The sequence below is a fragment of the Ictalurus punctatus genome, chromosome 9 (genome assembly GCF_001660625.3).
Source record: "Ictalurus punctatus breed USDA103 chromosome 9, Coco_2.0, whole genome shotgun sequence".
In the NCBI taxonomy this organism is placed as follows: domain Eukaryota; kingdom Metazoa; phylum Chordata; class Actinopteri; order Siluriformes; family Ictaluridae; genus Ictalurus; species Ictalurus punctatus.
In genome coordinates this window covers 9,279,156-9,295,355 of record NC_030424.2, presented here as the reverse complement: position 1 = coordinate 9,295,355, position 16,200 = coordinate 9,279,156, and the positions used below count along the sequence as shown (strand labels likewise).

Sequence of the window (16,200 nt, the reverse complement as noted above, 5' to 3'; positions counted from 1 at the left end):
CTAATTGAGGGGGCATCCAATAAACATTCCCCAAGCACTACTTTACCGTTAGCATGGAGAGCAGACTGTCATAATCTGCTCTCTCATGCATTTTTTCCAGCCAAATGTGTCGGTAGGCATTCAGGAAGTAATTATTAATTTTGTGCCTAAAGAGAAGGGTAATGTTGAGAACAGCAAATGGACAAAAGAAGAAAACACATATAACACAATCATGAATCATATGTGACTCATGATCATCATTTCAACAAAATCATGAATACAAAATGAAAATGTTAATAGTGTGATTACAGCATCTTTGATGTTTGGAACCCTAAAAAAAAGGAAATAAACAAACTTACAAACAAAACATACATCCACAAATCACCAGAAGCAGGATTCTGAATTGTAATCATTTTTAGCAGTGGATAAGTTTAAATTTTCAAAATTGAACTGGATGTGGTATAATAAGAGAACAGTGAAATGCATCAGCAATAAAAAATTAATGACAGGACTAATTAGGCAAGATTTTAAATTCATTGCTCCCACTTGCCTATCAATTCTGGTGATGCTACTGTGGTTTTGAGTTACACAGCAACAGAGCATGAAATTACAAACTGCAATTATAAGCTTGAGGAAGAACAGGTGGACAGAAATGAAAAAAAAGGAGATGAAAACAAAAAAGAAAGAAACAAATGTGTGGCATATTATCCAACAGGTATAGGATTCATCTTCATGAAGGGGTTAAACTCTGTTGTACCTCCTTTCATTCTGGATCATCAACTATCTTCTTTTTTTTTTTTCTTTTTTTTGAGCCAGTGGCTTATTCCTGTTTGCTCTTTTCCTTGCTGAGTACCAACGGAAAAGTTGCAACCTTGTGATCATGAACCCAAATGGGTAGCCAATAAAAGGTCTATTAAGTTAGAGATGTTATCTAATTAATTACACAATAAAAAAAATACATTGCCTGCTGGTGAACATGCTACATAATGGTAGATGTTCCCAGGAATGTCATGTTAACACTTGCTAAGCTAACTAGTTAGCAAGCTAATGTTAGTGCAGTGCTGTATTTATGCAGCTATTGTTGGTACACTATTATACTGTGATTAAAACCAGTATTTTTAAGGCAATTACTTCATGCCTATAAAGCTATGGGTAATGTTATATAGTACAGTTTGTGACTGTGACTGATCAATTTTAACTTAAGCAATGTTCTAGTTGGCCCATGGTATGGAATGTTAATATCAGGATGTGCAACAAGTGGCATACCTGGGCAGGTTGTATAACGGTGCCATACGGAAACAGGCCACTACCGCACGCTTACGCTGTTTGGACAGTAGTTTTTGCCACACACACTTCTTGGACCTTAGTGGCTGCTCCACCTACAGTACATGTGAATTAGGGTGACAAGAAAGGATAAAAAAAAAAAAGTCACATATACTGTAATTTAATACCAAACTAATATCTAATATTACCATTTAAATTTCTTAGCCAGCAAAACAAACACATTTTAATTTCATGCAAATGAGTCTTTTCTAATGACAAAAAAAAATCCAAAATGAATGAGTAAGGGAAAAAAACAAAACATTCTAACACCTGCTCAAGGTGAAACACAGCAGCTGAGATGGTCTGAAGGCGATCAATTGTGCGCTCTGGATCGGGTGGACCCTCATTCTTCACAATCACGTCTTTATACAGATGAAGCTGCCACCTCACAGCAGGGTCCTCTGACTATGAGAGCACAGAAGGTCATTTATACTGTTATTGTTCTATTATACTAAGATGAATAATAGAAATTCAAGTCCTTTATTACTATTTGTAACATAAAATAAAGGATATGACAGTTGTGTGACACTGGGGGTAATACAGACTACATCCAAACAAATATATCAGTATAAAACTCTAAGAATACTGTTATTTTGTTGGTTTAAGAGCTTGGCAAGGTCATCAAAGGGTCTTTAGCGTACCACCAAGCAGGGAGTCCCCCCCCCAAAGTCGGGAGACCACAAAACCACACTGGGCAATCACCAAAACATGGAAATAAAAGGACTACAAACCAGAGGCAAAATGAAATAAGATTTTTTTTTGCCATTTGGGAACTGTCACAGATCTTCTCTGGGTTTCTCTGTTGAAGATAATATTTGAATGCCACCTAATTTGAACATTTGTTGCAGAAACACAGGAAGTGAGAGAGCCACATCATTCAGGAGCACATGTAGAAGGCCCAGTAAGAACATTATAGGGCTTATGAAAGGAAATCCTAAGGCTGAAATTCCTATAGCAAGTATTGCCTGATCCTCATTCTCAATGCCACTTGTTCCTGATAACCTCCCAAGGCAATGAAGCTGGGTGAAGTAATCTACAGAGACACCTAACTGTGAGCTGAAACATTGATTTAGTCCTTTCTGCTCTAACCATTGAGCAGAATGTAAAAACAGCAAAAAAGTAAATCTGGAGCCTACACCAGACAGGGCCCCCTGTCTTTGTAATGACTTCCAGGTTAAATAAACATTGCAGTTATCTCTGTGAGACTTGAATAAAGGGTAGGAAAGACTCCTCTTACTGCAGACCATCCCTATCCCCAAATACAATATTCATTATGCTTAGAAAACTACTGCAATACTATGTTTTTCATTTTGGTCTCATGAGACTCCAGCAACTTTCCAAAATTTGATGGTCTTTGCCCAGAGACTCCAGTGCTGTTGCCTATTTAGACACTGTCATTGTCCACTTTTGGTAAGCATAATGGTGGTTCTGTATCTAAGGGTACTGGATCACCTCCTGAAGTCCCATAAAAACGGAGGCAATGAGGAGCCTCCCTCAATAAACATCTAAAATGGTACATGATTTTTTGGAGGTTGGCAAGACACTATGGAAGACTTTGTATGCCTAATTTCTCCTCTACACACTCATACATAGTGGAGATATGCAGAGTGGCGATATGCAGGGACTCCCAGAGGTCCGTGAAAAACAGTCAGGGTTCCACAATTTTATAATTTTGTTACAATGGTGAAAAACATATCCCAGCATTATCAAAGTGCACATTTATTATGCATATAATAAATATAAAATGGAATCTAGTGACAATTTAATAAAAATGGATTCTGTGTGTGGGAAGCTCACAAATTAGAAAGAAAAGGGAAAAAAAGAAACTCTAAAAAGGAAAAACATTTGAGAATACTTTGTTTATGGCATTCAGGATATATTTAGCACTGGGGTAAGAGCTGGAGCTTTTTATTATTATTATTAAATAGAAGGACATCTTGTTTATGGCCCACCTTCTCTTGCAGGTGTAGATTTCGCCGCAAATGCTCCTTCACCTCTTCATCTGTATCTTTCTAAAAGAAGCAGAATGGAAGCAGAATATTAGTGCCTCTAAAGCATGCAAATGATTGCCTGCCCCCCCACCACCACCTATAACTCTTATAAACCACACAGCCTTACCAGGCCATAGCGAGTTTTAGCCAATGAGATAAGTTCCTGGTCTCCAGGCGTACACATGTTCAGGCCAATAGGTAGCATTTTTTTCAGAGCTGCCACAATCAATGAGGTCTGGATGGAGTAAATCTCGCCACGTCTCTTCTTGTGCTTTCTCTCCTGATCTTGTCCTCCTACCTGAGCAGAGAAAGCACTCAACATACACGCCCTTACTGAGGCAGGACTTACATACACACACTGTAATTATGGTGACAATATAAACTAGCTACAACAAAAAAAAAAGCATACAGAGGACAAATACACTTTATTGAGCTGGCCAAATAAGTTACAATTTTCATTTGAAATTTAGCTCAAGTTTAGAGCAACTAACTAATTAAGAAACCCCCAGAAGTATAATGAACCTGTGCATCTGGTTGCAGTCAGAATAGTCTACTATTAACTGTAACACCACAAACAGTACCTGATCTCTTACTGTTTCATCAGATCTTGGCCTTTGTGTACTGCAGTTTTGTATTTTTTGGCAATGTTATAACTATCACAATAAAGTAAAGCATAATAATTTGTTTTGATACATAGTTATAAACTGTCTAGATGTTTCCAGTAAGACAAAAATCAAACATTTCCTCTTCATAGACTTCTTTCAAGGTTCACTAAATTCAAAATTCCCTCCAATGCACCAAACACACATAATGCTCCACAGGAATAAAGACAAAGCACCGAGCACAAGAGAAGAAAGGGGACAGACACCATGCTACAGCATAACAGATAATCCACAAGACATAAAAGACAATTTATTTTCACAGAAAATGATCCGAGACAACACACTTTACAACAAAACACACTTGAGTCTTACACCCAAATAAAATTATCGCAATGTGATTTTAAAAATTATTATTATTATGATTGCCTTACATTTAAATTTTTTGTCATTTTCCGTTTAGTTAAATTAAGCTACACTATATAGGCAAATGATTATGGACACCTGACCATCACACTAATATGTGGGCTGTCCCCAAACTGTTGCCACAAAGTTGGAAGAACACACAGTAATCATATAAAATGTCTTTGTATGCCATAGAGTTACAATTTCCTTTCACTGAAACTAAGTATGACATGACAGCATTACAATGCCCCTGCGCACAAAGTGAGGTCCTTGAAGACATCGTTTGCCAAAGGTGAAGTGGAAGAACTCGAGTGACCTGCACAAAACCCTGACCTCAACCCCACTGAACAGTTTTGGAATGAACTGGAACACCATTTGCACCCCAGGCCTTCTCATCCAACATCATTGCATGACTTATCTAATGCTCTTTTGGCTGAATGAGCAAATCCCCACAGTTATTCTTCAAAATCTAGTGGAAAGTCTTCCCCGAACAATGGAGGCTATAATAACAGCAAATGGAAACTAAATCTGGAAAGGGCTATTCAAAAAACACATATGCAGCAGGTGTGCTGGTCAGGTGTCCAGAAAATATTGGCCATATAAAGTAGGTCAATTTGACCACATGACTTTTTATTTATTTATTGATTGATTTTTAAAATAATGCTTAATTTGTATAAAGCAACAAATGATCTCCCTTTCTTAAATTTTAATTACTGTGTTTGACTACAAAAAAGTTGTAATCTAACTTAAGGAACAGGATCAGGAAGCCTTAGCCTAAGCAATTTGCCTTAAATCAATAAAGCCAAATAAAAGAACTGTATAACATAATGTACAATAGCTTTGTTCATGCATTTTTAAATGATGCTGTGCTGCATTGTATAAGAATTATGTCTATTTTATGTGTTTGGTTAGCTGCATATAAATGCAAATTGCATCAGTCAGAGCTCTCATAATACATTTAACCATACTGTTGATGAGTAGAGCAGGACCACAGTGAAATTGTAGCTAAAGTGGAACTCATCTCTGTAGTTATATGCGTCCTTGGTTTACCATCCAAAGGTATTTAGATCTGATGCTCATAAGATGCCAATGATGTGAGCAGACAGAAATAAAGCCAAACAAGTTGATGGTGATTACTGATACATGGTCGAAAATGGATGCAGTGAGCAAACCTATCCTGCCCCCACTCTCAGACACAGAGAACATAAAAATCTTACATGCAACCTCACTGTACCTTTGGCAGAAACAACTGGGTGAAAGAGAGAGAGAGAGAGAGAGAGACAGAGAGAGAGAGAGAGAGAGAGAGAGAGAGAGAGAGAGAGGGAGGGAAGGAGGAAGGAATGAAGGAAGGAAGGAAAAAAGGAAGGAAAGAAAGAAAGAAAGAAAGAAAGAAAGAAAGAAATATTATCAAAAAGGTATCATTAGTGAACAATGTGTGAACAATGTACGAACAATGTGAGCTGATTGATTTCCTTGTATTTTTAAATGAGGGAAACTAAATTCCTCAGCCAAGTTATAATTAGAAAAATCATGACTAAATTAAAGTTAGATTAAATGAACTCTAGATACATAATTAATTTCAATATTGCATTGTGTGAAAATTATTTCCTGTGGGAGTTACAAGATGTGTTGTCATAATTTGCATATGTCATACCAGGATGGCAAAAACAGAGATTATATATATCCTAAGTATTGTATGCAGCAGATATAGTCAACTTGTAAATTACTGTCATCCTTCAGGAAAAGGGGCCTTAGCCTACATAATACGTTGAACCATAAATACAGTGCAAGCATTGTTAGAACTACAACTGGCCATGCTCATGGCTGGTTACTGATGCACTGGGGTGGTTTCATAGCTAGTGGTCAATAAGCCCTTTGGGAATTCTTTGAGTTGACACTTAATCTCCAAAACTGACTGCCTCTGCCAGGAGGGATGTGATTTGGCTGTTGGCCTTTCAACAACACATTCAACATACAGTTAGGGTAGTATTAAAACACTTTTGGCTATTTAATATACTTCCAGTGCATATATCCCCTTCAGATTTACACATAATGTCTTTTACTTTGTACTTATAAATATGAACATAAAGTATGTATTCGTATTAACAAAACTATTTTTTGTTGAAGTAACAAAACTGCTAGGGAAAAAAGTATTCCGACCACACAAATTGCTGGCATTAGTACTTTGTTGCAAAGTTGTAGTTAGCAATTACAGCTTCAGTAAGACGTAATTAGCTTTGTGCAGTATTGTGGTTCAAATCTGGCCCATTCCACTTGGTAAATTGTCAACAATTGCCCAAGGTTATGAAAGTAACCTTGATGAACCTTGATGAGGAATGACCTCTGATGAACTAGCAATTTAAAACTCCTCGATACATTTTCAATGGGATTCAAAACAGGAGATTTTGAAGTAGGACATGTAAGGCCTTCTTGAGTTACTTTGTTGAAATGTCTATCTTTTCCCCAGATTCTTTTTCTTGGCCAATAAGATTAAATTATTGTCTAATATGCCTCAGTACTTTGATGAGTCCATTTCCTTCAATGGCATGCCCCAAAACCTTTTGCAGAGAAGCAGCCCTGTATCCTGATGCTCCCACCTCTGTGCTTCCTCTGTACTGTTTTCTGACATGAATCACTGTGCTTCTTCATTAGCAGAGGAGTTTTGTGTGGGAGGTAAGAATGGAGATGATTGCTGTTCACTTCACTGCTTACTGTTTGATGTGTAACTGTTGTTCCTGCTGCTTTCAGGTCATCCTGTGATTCTTTCTGATTACTGTCTACTCTTTTACCATCGTTCAATACTCAATCAATAATCTGAGAACACATTGTGAATTTATGTGTGGTGCATCTGTCCAGAGAGTCCATGAATTTTCCACCAGCATATTATTGAAGAACATACTGACAGCTATGTTTAAGGTCTTTTCTCTTTGCTATTGCTCTAAAGATTTTTCCATTCAAGTGTTTTTTATTTTTTATTTATTTTATTTTTTTAAAATAATGCTTGATGAACTTCACATTCATAATAATTGCAACTTGTTGCATGAAATCTGAATATATGCACTGGAAATAAATATGCATTATTTATTTACATTATTTATTTTAATGTTATTAAATAATAATAATAATAATAATAATAATAATAATAATAATAATAATAATAACAACAATAGTAATAACAGTATTTTTTTTCTTGGAAGATGGCAATAATTCCCACCATATGCACAATTCTCATTTTTATATGCACTGTTTGGGTTGTTTGTGAATAAACTGCAATATGCTGTAATGTTTAAATAATAAACTGACTGGAGATCTTAATGTCAGGGTTAGTGAAGCAGTATGAGTGATTACTAGCCCAGTGAAAGTAAGTGTAAAATTTGGAAAATGGGATGAGTGCTATTATAGGCATGATCCATGAATTAAACATCATTTGCCTCGGTCAGCATCAGCATTTCTCAGGATTTTCTTATCATTCCTACATCAATAGATTGCAAGTGTTCACACAGCTAACCATGTTGAAAATGCATTCTTACAGTGCAGAGTCAAATATAAACCCCTTTTGTGTCTTCATTTCAATACTAGCAAAATAAGTTGTTGCTCCATTTTCATCGTTTTTAACATTTCCATTCACGTCCTTGTACTGATTCAGTCAGCCATCATATGACGTTTGGTTTGCTTTTCTGTAAAGAATTTTGTAAACTCGTCACTCAACACTCCTACCTTTGACATCTTTGTCTTGCTGTCCCCAGTAAGGAAGGAGAGATTATTGATCTCATTCTGCACAACAAAGTTCTGTTCTTCTCTCTTAAAATTCTGCATGAAAAAAATTACACTGAGGTGAATTTGACAGAAGGTATAATAAAACTTGCTTGAAAAAGTTGCTTCATTATACCTCCTTCCTAATACCCTATTAAAATGATTTTCTGGAAGTCTAAAGGTTTGTGTTAAGCTAAGAACTGTTGGAGTTCTAAAGTGGTATACTGTAGTGTCTTTAATTTGATCTACTATTTTTGCCATAATGACAGGGAAAAGCAGAATTCAGATAAGCTTACGTGTGACTTGCACCAAAGGATGAAAATTTCTGCTACCATCCTGAAAAGCTCATTGGAGTCAGAATCAGGCTCTTTCAGCCATCGTGACCTAGAGAGGAGTCACAATAAGCCCAGAGGAATATCAGATCTACTTACTACACCTTTTGCTTGGGTCCTTACATCAATACACTTGTTTGGGCAAAAATAGGAAATAGCCAACATTTTTCAATATAAAACAATCAATATTGCATTGTTATAGTTTTATATATGCATTTCTATTTTTTTATGTTGATTCATTTCAGTATGGAAACACTATAAAATTGCTGATAATACAAATAATAAGGGACACTGAAACATGATCTGTTGTACTCGAATGAGCAGATTTAAGGCCCTCATGTTTATGGTAATATGATTGTATTACCTGTTGTTGTCCACATAGCGAATGAGCATGGGATAGAATGCATATAGATCCCTGCACAGCACTGCAAACTCATCCAGGATCAGTAGCTCTGCCTCCTGGGTATCACCTTTGTTGTCAGCTTTGAGAAGCTCCTCCTCTGCCACCACCTTCACTGTCTTCTTCTTTAATTTCTCTAGTGTTGGCAGGAAGTGTGCCTTTAAAAGATCTGCCCTTGCCTTGCTGATGATAGGCTGAGCATACACTGAAAGATGGTGCAGATGTCAATCATTGGAACCAAAATACTAGTGTTGGTTTGCTTAACATGAATTTAACTACATACACAGCAAAACACTTGTTACTATAATAACAATCACAGCCATTCATATGGTGATTTCTCACGATTTAAGTTTAACTATAAACAAATGCTGTCCAATGAATTCCAACATTCTAAATAGTCCACACTATCCAAATGTCACTTTACTGCAAATCTTTCGATTCAGCTAGTTTTTTGTTTTTTTTTCTAACCTATTCAAATCTGCTGTAGTCTTGAAATAGATGGTGTCTAGTTTGCTAATTATTGTCTAGCGTGAATGTATAGTTTAGCCCTTCCTTTGTCCCTGTCTTCAGGGCAGTGTTTTTTTTTCCTCCCTCTCAGTTCCAATGATTAAAAACACAATGTGGAATTTGGCATTAACTGTATTTTGGAACATAAACTATCAAATATAGCTTAAAATGAGAACATATTAAATATTATTTACATACTTTCATGACTGCAAGTCTAGAAGTCTACTTTGCATTTATTAGACTTCTACTAAAACATCAACATAAAATCTAGTGATAAGAAAAAGATCAAAACAATTTAATTGGATACTACAACACACTTAACCACATGTGATAATGGATTCACTGAAAGGCAATCTTAACATTAATTAACATTAATTTAACATTTGGCCTCTCTGGGTCATGTTACCACCTGTGCCAGTGCTCATAGAGATACCAAAAATATACAGTGGCATAATGAAACACCTTGTATTTGTCTGTGAGCTACAATGAAGAATCTAGAGTCCCACATCTCCTAATCTGCTAAACTGCTATTCTCAACCATACAAGTTACGTCTATGAAGATTTTTGGTCATATGAGAAACTTTTTTCTGTTTGGCACTTGTCTGATTATAAATGTAGTCCATGTGCCTTAGTCTACTTACTACCATTAGATATCTTTCTTACCTGCAATCCTCTTCATCCAAGAGGCCTCATCAATGCCCAGATTGCTATTCAGGATCTTGAGAATGTTACCCAGGATGACGCTAAGGTGCTCAGAGGTGACAGTGGTGCTACATGCAGTTTCTGTGCCCTTGGCCTGGTTCTCTGTGCCTCTCTCCCACCAGTAGGATAAGTAGTTACACAGCATAGGCAGCACTACCTCAATGACATGGGGCATTTCAGTGTAGCGTGCTCCTGACTCAGACATGTCATTGATGTCTTTCATCAGGCAGTCCAGATGTGGCACTTCTGGACACATCTGTTCTACAGTATCAGGCATGCCTAATACTGAGAGAGGTAAATAAGTGGGTTAAAATACTTCAGACAAACGTATAATATGAGCTTAGTATTATAAGGTATTATATGGTTCTATCTCCCATTTATTCTTAACCCAGATAGATCCTTATAATATTAATGCCACAATATATACTCAAAGTTGTGTGCACACACACAACCACCAAGAATGTGACTATTATTAATATTGCAAACAACTGAGATGACAAGGTGGTAAGTAATAAATTTTATAGATAAAATTGTTATTACTATGAAATCAAGCAATGGTCTGGTAAGTAATAAGTACTTAATATGTATTTAATAAGTAGTGAACAAGCAGTAAACAAGAGGCATAACCAAGGCATTCATGCAAAATTAAAAAAAAAATTAACCAACAGCCTCAGTAGTGAAATATTGAAACAAAATGAAAAGTACTTCTTGAATACAATTCTTTATCTTGTGGTCAGTAACTAATTAAGAGGTTTACAGCCTAAAAATGGAACACTTACTGGCCCGTTCCCGTGCTGCTTTGGTGTTGAAGACAGAGAATGGGTTATGTGTGTTGAGGTGAGGCTCCAAAAATGCCACGGGCATCGCTCCTGCAAGGGTGGCCAAACACTCACCTAGAGCTGGAAGCTGTCTACAGTAAAATCGATCACATACATAGAGTGTTTTTATATCCTGTGAGTTGTTAAACTAATTCTTCACTGTACTGACTATACTTAATTACAATACTAATACACACTATATAAATATAATACTACTACTATAATACTTAAAAATTTCTGTAATGTGTTCTGAACTACATAAAATTCCCAAATGACCAGGTTACACCCAATAAAATGTAAACAATTCAACATTGAAAAGTTCCAAATGTAACAGACACAACTTAGCTTAAACATACTTAGCTTATCATATACTACCTTATAAATGGTAACCGTGCTGGCTGCACACTTTAATTACTGCAACTGGAAAGTATTTAATATTAAATATAAACCTTTGTTTGTAATAGCTTGCAATATTTTAAAATGAATGAATTTATTTGTTTCTATTTCTCAATATACATACACACACTGTCAGGGTTTTGGTGATATGGCTACTATTTTATATATATATATATATATATAAATAGTAGCCATATCACCAAAACCCTGACAGTACTTCACATCTGTGAGCTTCATATCTGTCCCCTCACTCATGCCATGTGGTATTACTATATATTGCGCTGTTCACATATTCTGTAGTCAAGGTGTGTTTATCGTCAGTTGCATGCCATGACCACCAGTGCAGAGACTAAAATGTCTGTAATTAGGCTTATCTAAGTAAATCAGCCCCTATCTCAGAAATATTATGTAAAATCTACCTTTCAACATAGATGTTCTTCCCAGTTCCCAATGAGTAGAGGCTGCTCAGGATCCGATAGCATGACACTTGGACATCATCCACTAAAAACAGGCAGAAAGATGTGAGCCATAAACATAGAAACATTAAGATGCAATCGGCAAGTGTATTATTATATATATACACACAAACACACCGATATAGCCACCGGAATACATATCCGGACTTAAAGCTAAGACATTCAGGTTTTCAATAATGTTGGACTACATGTATAGAGCTTTACTCACACAGAAGGTCCACTCCGAACTGATGTTCAGTGATGTGCTCAAACAGGGCAGTGAGGATGGGCAACAGGGCAACTGTGGTGTAGTTGATGTTCTGTGATACACCCTTCATCTGGCTGCGTGAGTGTGTAAACTTCCCTAACTTCAAGTTCTCCAGTGTTTTCTCCAAGTCATCTGCTGCATTCTCAAAGAATGTCCTCAAGGCAGCCTTCACCAACTCTGAACCAGACTTCATCACCGTTCTAGAGGAATTTTTCATGATCATGGCATAAGCACAAAAACAATAAGCAAAAATATTGTGATATTACACTGTACGCTTAGCATTTTTGTGACAACTGTCACATGAAATCTGATGAAAAGCAGTGCAATTTTAATATGTCAATTTTTTTTATTCAGACTCTGCTATAAATTGGATTATTAATGGATTTATTAGGCTGCATGTACGCTTAGCTTGTATTAGTGCATATGATGTGCACACACTTGAGACATGGAAAGTATGACATACTTTTATTACTCTATATTCTAACCCAGTGTCACAGAAAAAAATGTTCGCAACTTACTTGCTCCACCTTGTATACAGTGTATATCAACATTCTGTAACAAGCATATGTTCCCATATCAAATGTATCAAACTTTCACTTGTCAGCGCTGTGTGGCACGTTCTGCACCACCATAATTTATCCCAGCCCACCTTTACCACTATGCAATTTGAATAAGACTGATATTTAATAACAAATGATTTTTTTTCAAAACATGTAAAGTCTCTGTAGTCTCTGTTGCCTGAAGAATATGTCATGCCTACATTTCTTTTTTCTTTTTTTTTGGAGTATTCTTCGGGATACAGGGATTGTGTTATCACGTGACTTGCAAGCCTGTTTAAAAAAAGGTCAAATTGTTTATTACATATATTTATTACATATTTATTCAAATACTGAATTGGTAGAAGTGGGCTTGCTTATATTACATTGGTGCAGAACGTGGCATAAACAGTATTCATGTGAAAGTTTGATATGTTTATATGTAAGGCATGTTTGTGACAAAACTTTGATATGCATTGTATTTTTTTCTGTGAGACTGTGTTGCTGTATTCTATTACCATGTTGCAATTTAATACTATAATCCAATTACATGACTAGCCTACATAAGTGTAGCACATATGTGTATCCAGGATTTATAGCACTGTGTTTGGAATATATACACTTGATAACCTAACTGATGCTAAATTGACTATAGTGGAAGTTCTAGTTTAAATGTCAATTTTTAAACAAAATTTAAAATGGAAAATATAACCAAAAAACTTTTTATGCTTGGCTGAGGCTGATATGCCAATAAAGATGAACTGTAAGGGGCAATTTATTTCTGTATAAATTATTAAGAGTAAGTTCTACTCATGTTTTTCTTGTTTTTCTTTAGCTGGCAGTGCTTTGATTATGTTAAACCCTTTTCATAAAATTGACATAAGATTGAAACTTGCACTTTGACTTTACAAAAGCTTTATGAAAATGTTTGAATGCCTAAATAACAGTCCAACAAAATATAACGTCCAAGAAATTTAAAATGGGCACTTTGAGAAGCAGAATAACCACACTGTGACAGATTTGGTGGTGAAATTTCATCAGCTGTTGTGGTGAAATTTAATATAAACTACAGAATTAGCATAAAATTGTTAATTTTATCAATGGTCAAAGGCACCCATCACAAAGCTAATTAAATGATGTGTCTACTTCCCAACTAACTTGCATGGTCTTCATTAACATGCTTTATTTTACTTTAAGTTTAGCCTCAGTATCTGCATCGATGTCACGGTCTTGTTTTAGAGGCGGATGCAAATACAGACTATAAGTGAAATGTTTAATATCATATCCAACAAAGCACAACTCAAGACTTATAATGGAACAAAGACGAGCATAACATGGTAAATGGAGATAGAACAAGCAATGCAAGATAACTCATGCAGTGCAGAACGTGACTGTATATACAAACCAGTGCTAATGAGCTAAACGTGAAACAGGTGAAATGAGACATGCGACATGTTTCAGTGACTGATGGGATACTTAGTTTCTAGGCCTTCTCCGATATTAAATGACATAACACCCCCTTAACACACGGCTCCCGAAGTGCTTAATCAGTTCAGGAGGGGGTCCTAGATCCCCAGACCTGATGTCTATAAGCATTTCAGAGTTCCATTGTGTCATCCCTTACGAGGCTTGATAGAGGATGCTTGATGTGTTCACTGAGGTTCAGAAGTGTGTCTGTCTCTTCCGCACCATAGAGAGATGACGTGATATCCCCGACCTGGCTTGAGCATGGCGTGACGGCCACTGCACAGTCTGCAGGTGTAACGAAGCTCAAGGCGAAGCCCAAGAGGGGAGTGACATTCACTATGAAGCTAGAGAGGGGAGCGACGCTCCCCCGCTGGCCCCACGGAGAAGTTCTCTGCGAGGCCAGAGGGGAAGCAAAGTTCTCCACGAGGCCAGAGGAGGGAGCGAAGCTCTCAATGAAACATGAGAAGGGAGCAATGTCCTCCATGGAGCAGGAAAGGGGGAGCAATATACGGCATGAAGCAAAGAAAAGGAGCGAGGTCTTCAGCGGAGCATGGAGGCATATGAAGTCCTCAGCAGATCAGGATGGCAGAGCGACGTTCTCAGCTAAGCGGATGGCAGACCGACATCCTCAGCTGACCAGGATGACAGAGCGATGTCCTCAGCCAAGCAGGATGGCAGAGCAACATCCTCAACCTAGCAGGATGGCGGAACGATGTCCTCAGGGGAGTAGGATGGCAGCACGATGTCTGAAGCAGAGCCTGGGGTAGTGATGTCCGAGGTGGAGCAGGGAAGTAGAGAAACGTCTTGAGCTGAACAGGGTGATGGAACGGCATCCTCAGCTGAACAGGGGTGCTGAGTGGTGTCCTGAGTCAAGCAGGGAGGCTGAACAACATTCTCTGTTGACTTGGCAGGCTGAAGGAGCTCCACAGTAGGGGAGGGAGGCAGATCAATGTCCTTAGTGGGGAAGGGAGGGAGGGAGATGGTTTCAGCCTGGATGGAAGACTCCTTCTGGAGATACGCCCTGAAGGATTGCATCATCTCGAGCCATTCCCAATTGGCCTGAATCAGGGAGGATCTCCCTTCCTTCTCCCGCCTCGGTTTTTCACTTTCAAAAAGGGCCCCTTGCACGCTGAAAAAATCTGCTGCATCTATTTATTCAGTCTTGCATTCTGTCATGTTATTGATTTAGAGGTGGAAGTGAAACATTTAATAAAGTATCCAACAAAGCACAACACAAGATTTACATGGAACAAAGGCAAGCATAATGCGATACATGAAGACAGAACAACCAATGCAAGACAACTCGTGCAGTGCAGAACATGACTATATATACACACCAGTGCTAATGAGCTAAACATGAAACAGGTGAAATGAGACATGTGACATGGTGCAGTGGCTGATGGGAAATGTAGTTTCTAGTCCTTCTCCGATATTACATGACAATCGACACTTTTTTAACTGGTCTGGCATTTAAATGCAAATAAAAGTGAACTTGAATAAAATGTACAGTTATGCATCATTTCAATGTATGTTCAATATACCTAGTGTCAAGTGTGTGGGCCAGGATATGAAGACAGCTAACCATCGTGGTAGAGTCACTTCCTGAAAACAAAAATACATAATCAAAATCTCGCAGCATTAAGATTTAGCACATGAAACCAAGTATCACAACATGCAGGTGAGACAGAGAGTAAGAAATCTCTTACCAAAGAGAGAGATCCTGTGTCTAACAAGAGCTGCCAGCTTACAGAAAAGACTAAGGATAAAGTGAGCGATGGGTAAGAAAAAACAGTGAATAAGAAAAATAAATGGCAAGTGAATTAGGGAGAGGAAAGAAAGAAATGGATTGATAGATAGTAGATTGATTGAAGACCAGTCGGATTAGGTAGCATTAATATTTCCAAGACAAAGTGTTGCAAAGTAAGGTTATGGTAAGTAAATTGTCCTTTTCATTTTATTATATTATTTTTTGTCCATATTATATCTACCACACCAATTATACCAATCATTCAATACGGCATTTATAACAGTGTAATAACAATGTTAATGTACCTGGTAACCATCTCTTTCTCTTTGTTTGAAGCATAGCCACTGCTGCTGAGGTTCTTACTGGGGGAGGAGAGGAAGTAGAGCGAGTGGTTCTTGAAGTACTGATCAATTAGTGGTAGAAGCACCTACAGAAAGAAAAGTTATAGACAACACCATGGTCATAGTTAACAAAGAACAATCAATATGTATTTTACTCATTTATGTGCTTCCCAAAACTGTC

The 16,200-nt window shown here is 37.3% G+C and overlaps 1 protein-coding gene across 1 annotated transcript in view; it reads right to left on the bottom strand.

Moving 5' to 3' along the window:
* LOC108270491 (ryanodine receptor 3) overlaps nucleotides 1–16,200 on the bottom strand; it is a 232,279-nt gene that overhangs the window by 30,460 nt on the left and 185,619 nt on the right. The window contains exons 60-73 of the mRNA XM_053682611.1: nucleotides 15,984–16,105; nucleotides 15,638–15,687; nucleotides 15,473–15,533; nucleotides 11,890–12,128; nucleotides 11,625–11,706; nucleotides 10,771–10,901; nucleotides 9,953–10,276; nucleotides 8,747–8,987; nucleotides 8,347–8,434; nucleotides 8,015–8,107; nucleotides 3,421–3,591; nucleotides 3,255–3,314; nucleotides 1,573–1,707; nucleotides 1,246–1,358 (exon numbers count right to left, since the gene is read on the bottom strand). Coding sequence (XP_053538586.1) covers nucleotides 1,246–1,358; nucleotides 1,573–1,707; nucleotides 3,255–3,314; nucleotides 3,421–3,591; nucleotides 8,015–8,107; nucleotides 8,347–8,434; nucleotides 8,747–8,987; nucleotides 9,953–10,276; nucleotides 10,771–10,901; nucleotides 11,625–11,706; nucleotides 11,890–12,128; nucleotides 15,473–15,533; nucleotides 15,638–15,687; nucleotides 15,984–16,105 — 1,910 coding nt within the window. The remainder of the gene's footprint in view (nucleotides 1–1,245; nucleotides 1,359–1,572; nucleotides 1,708–3,254; nucleotides 3,315–3,420; nucleotides 3,592–8,014; nucleotides 8,108–8,346; nucleotides 8,435–8,746; nucleotides 8,988–9,952; nucleotides 10,277–10,770; nucleotides 10,902–11,624; nucleotides 11,707–11,889; nucleotides 12,129–15,472; nucleotides 15,534–15,637; nucleotides 15,688–15,983; nucleotides 16,106–16,200) is intronic.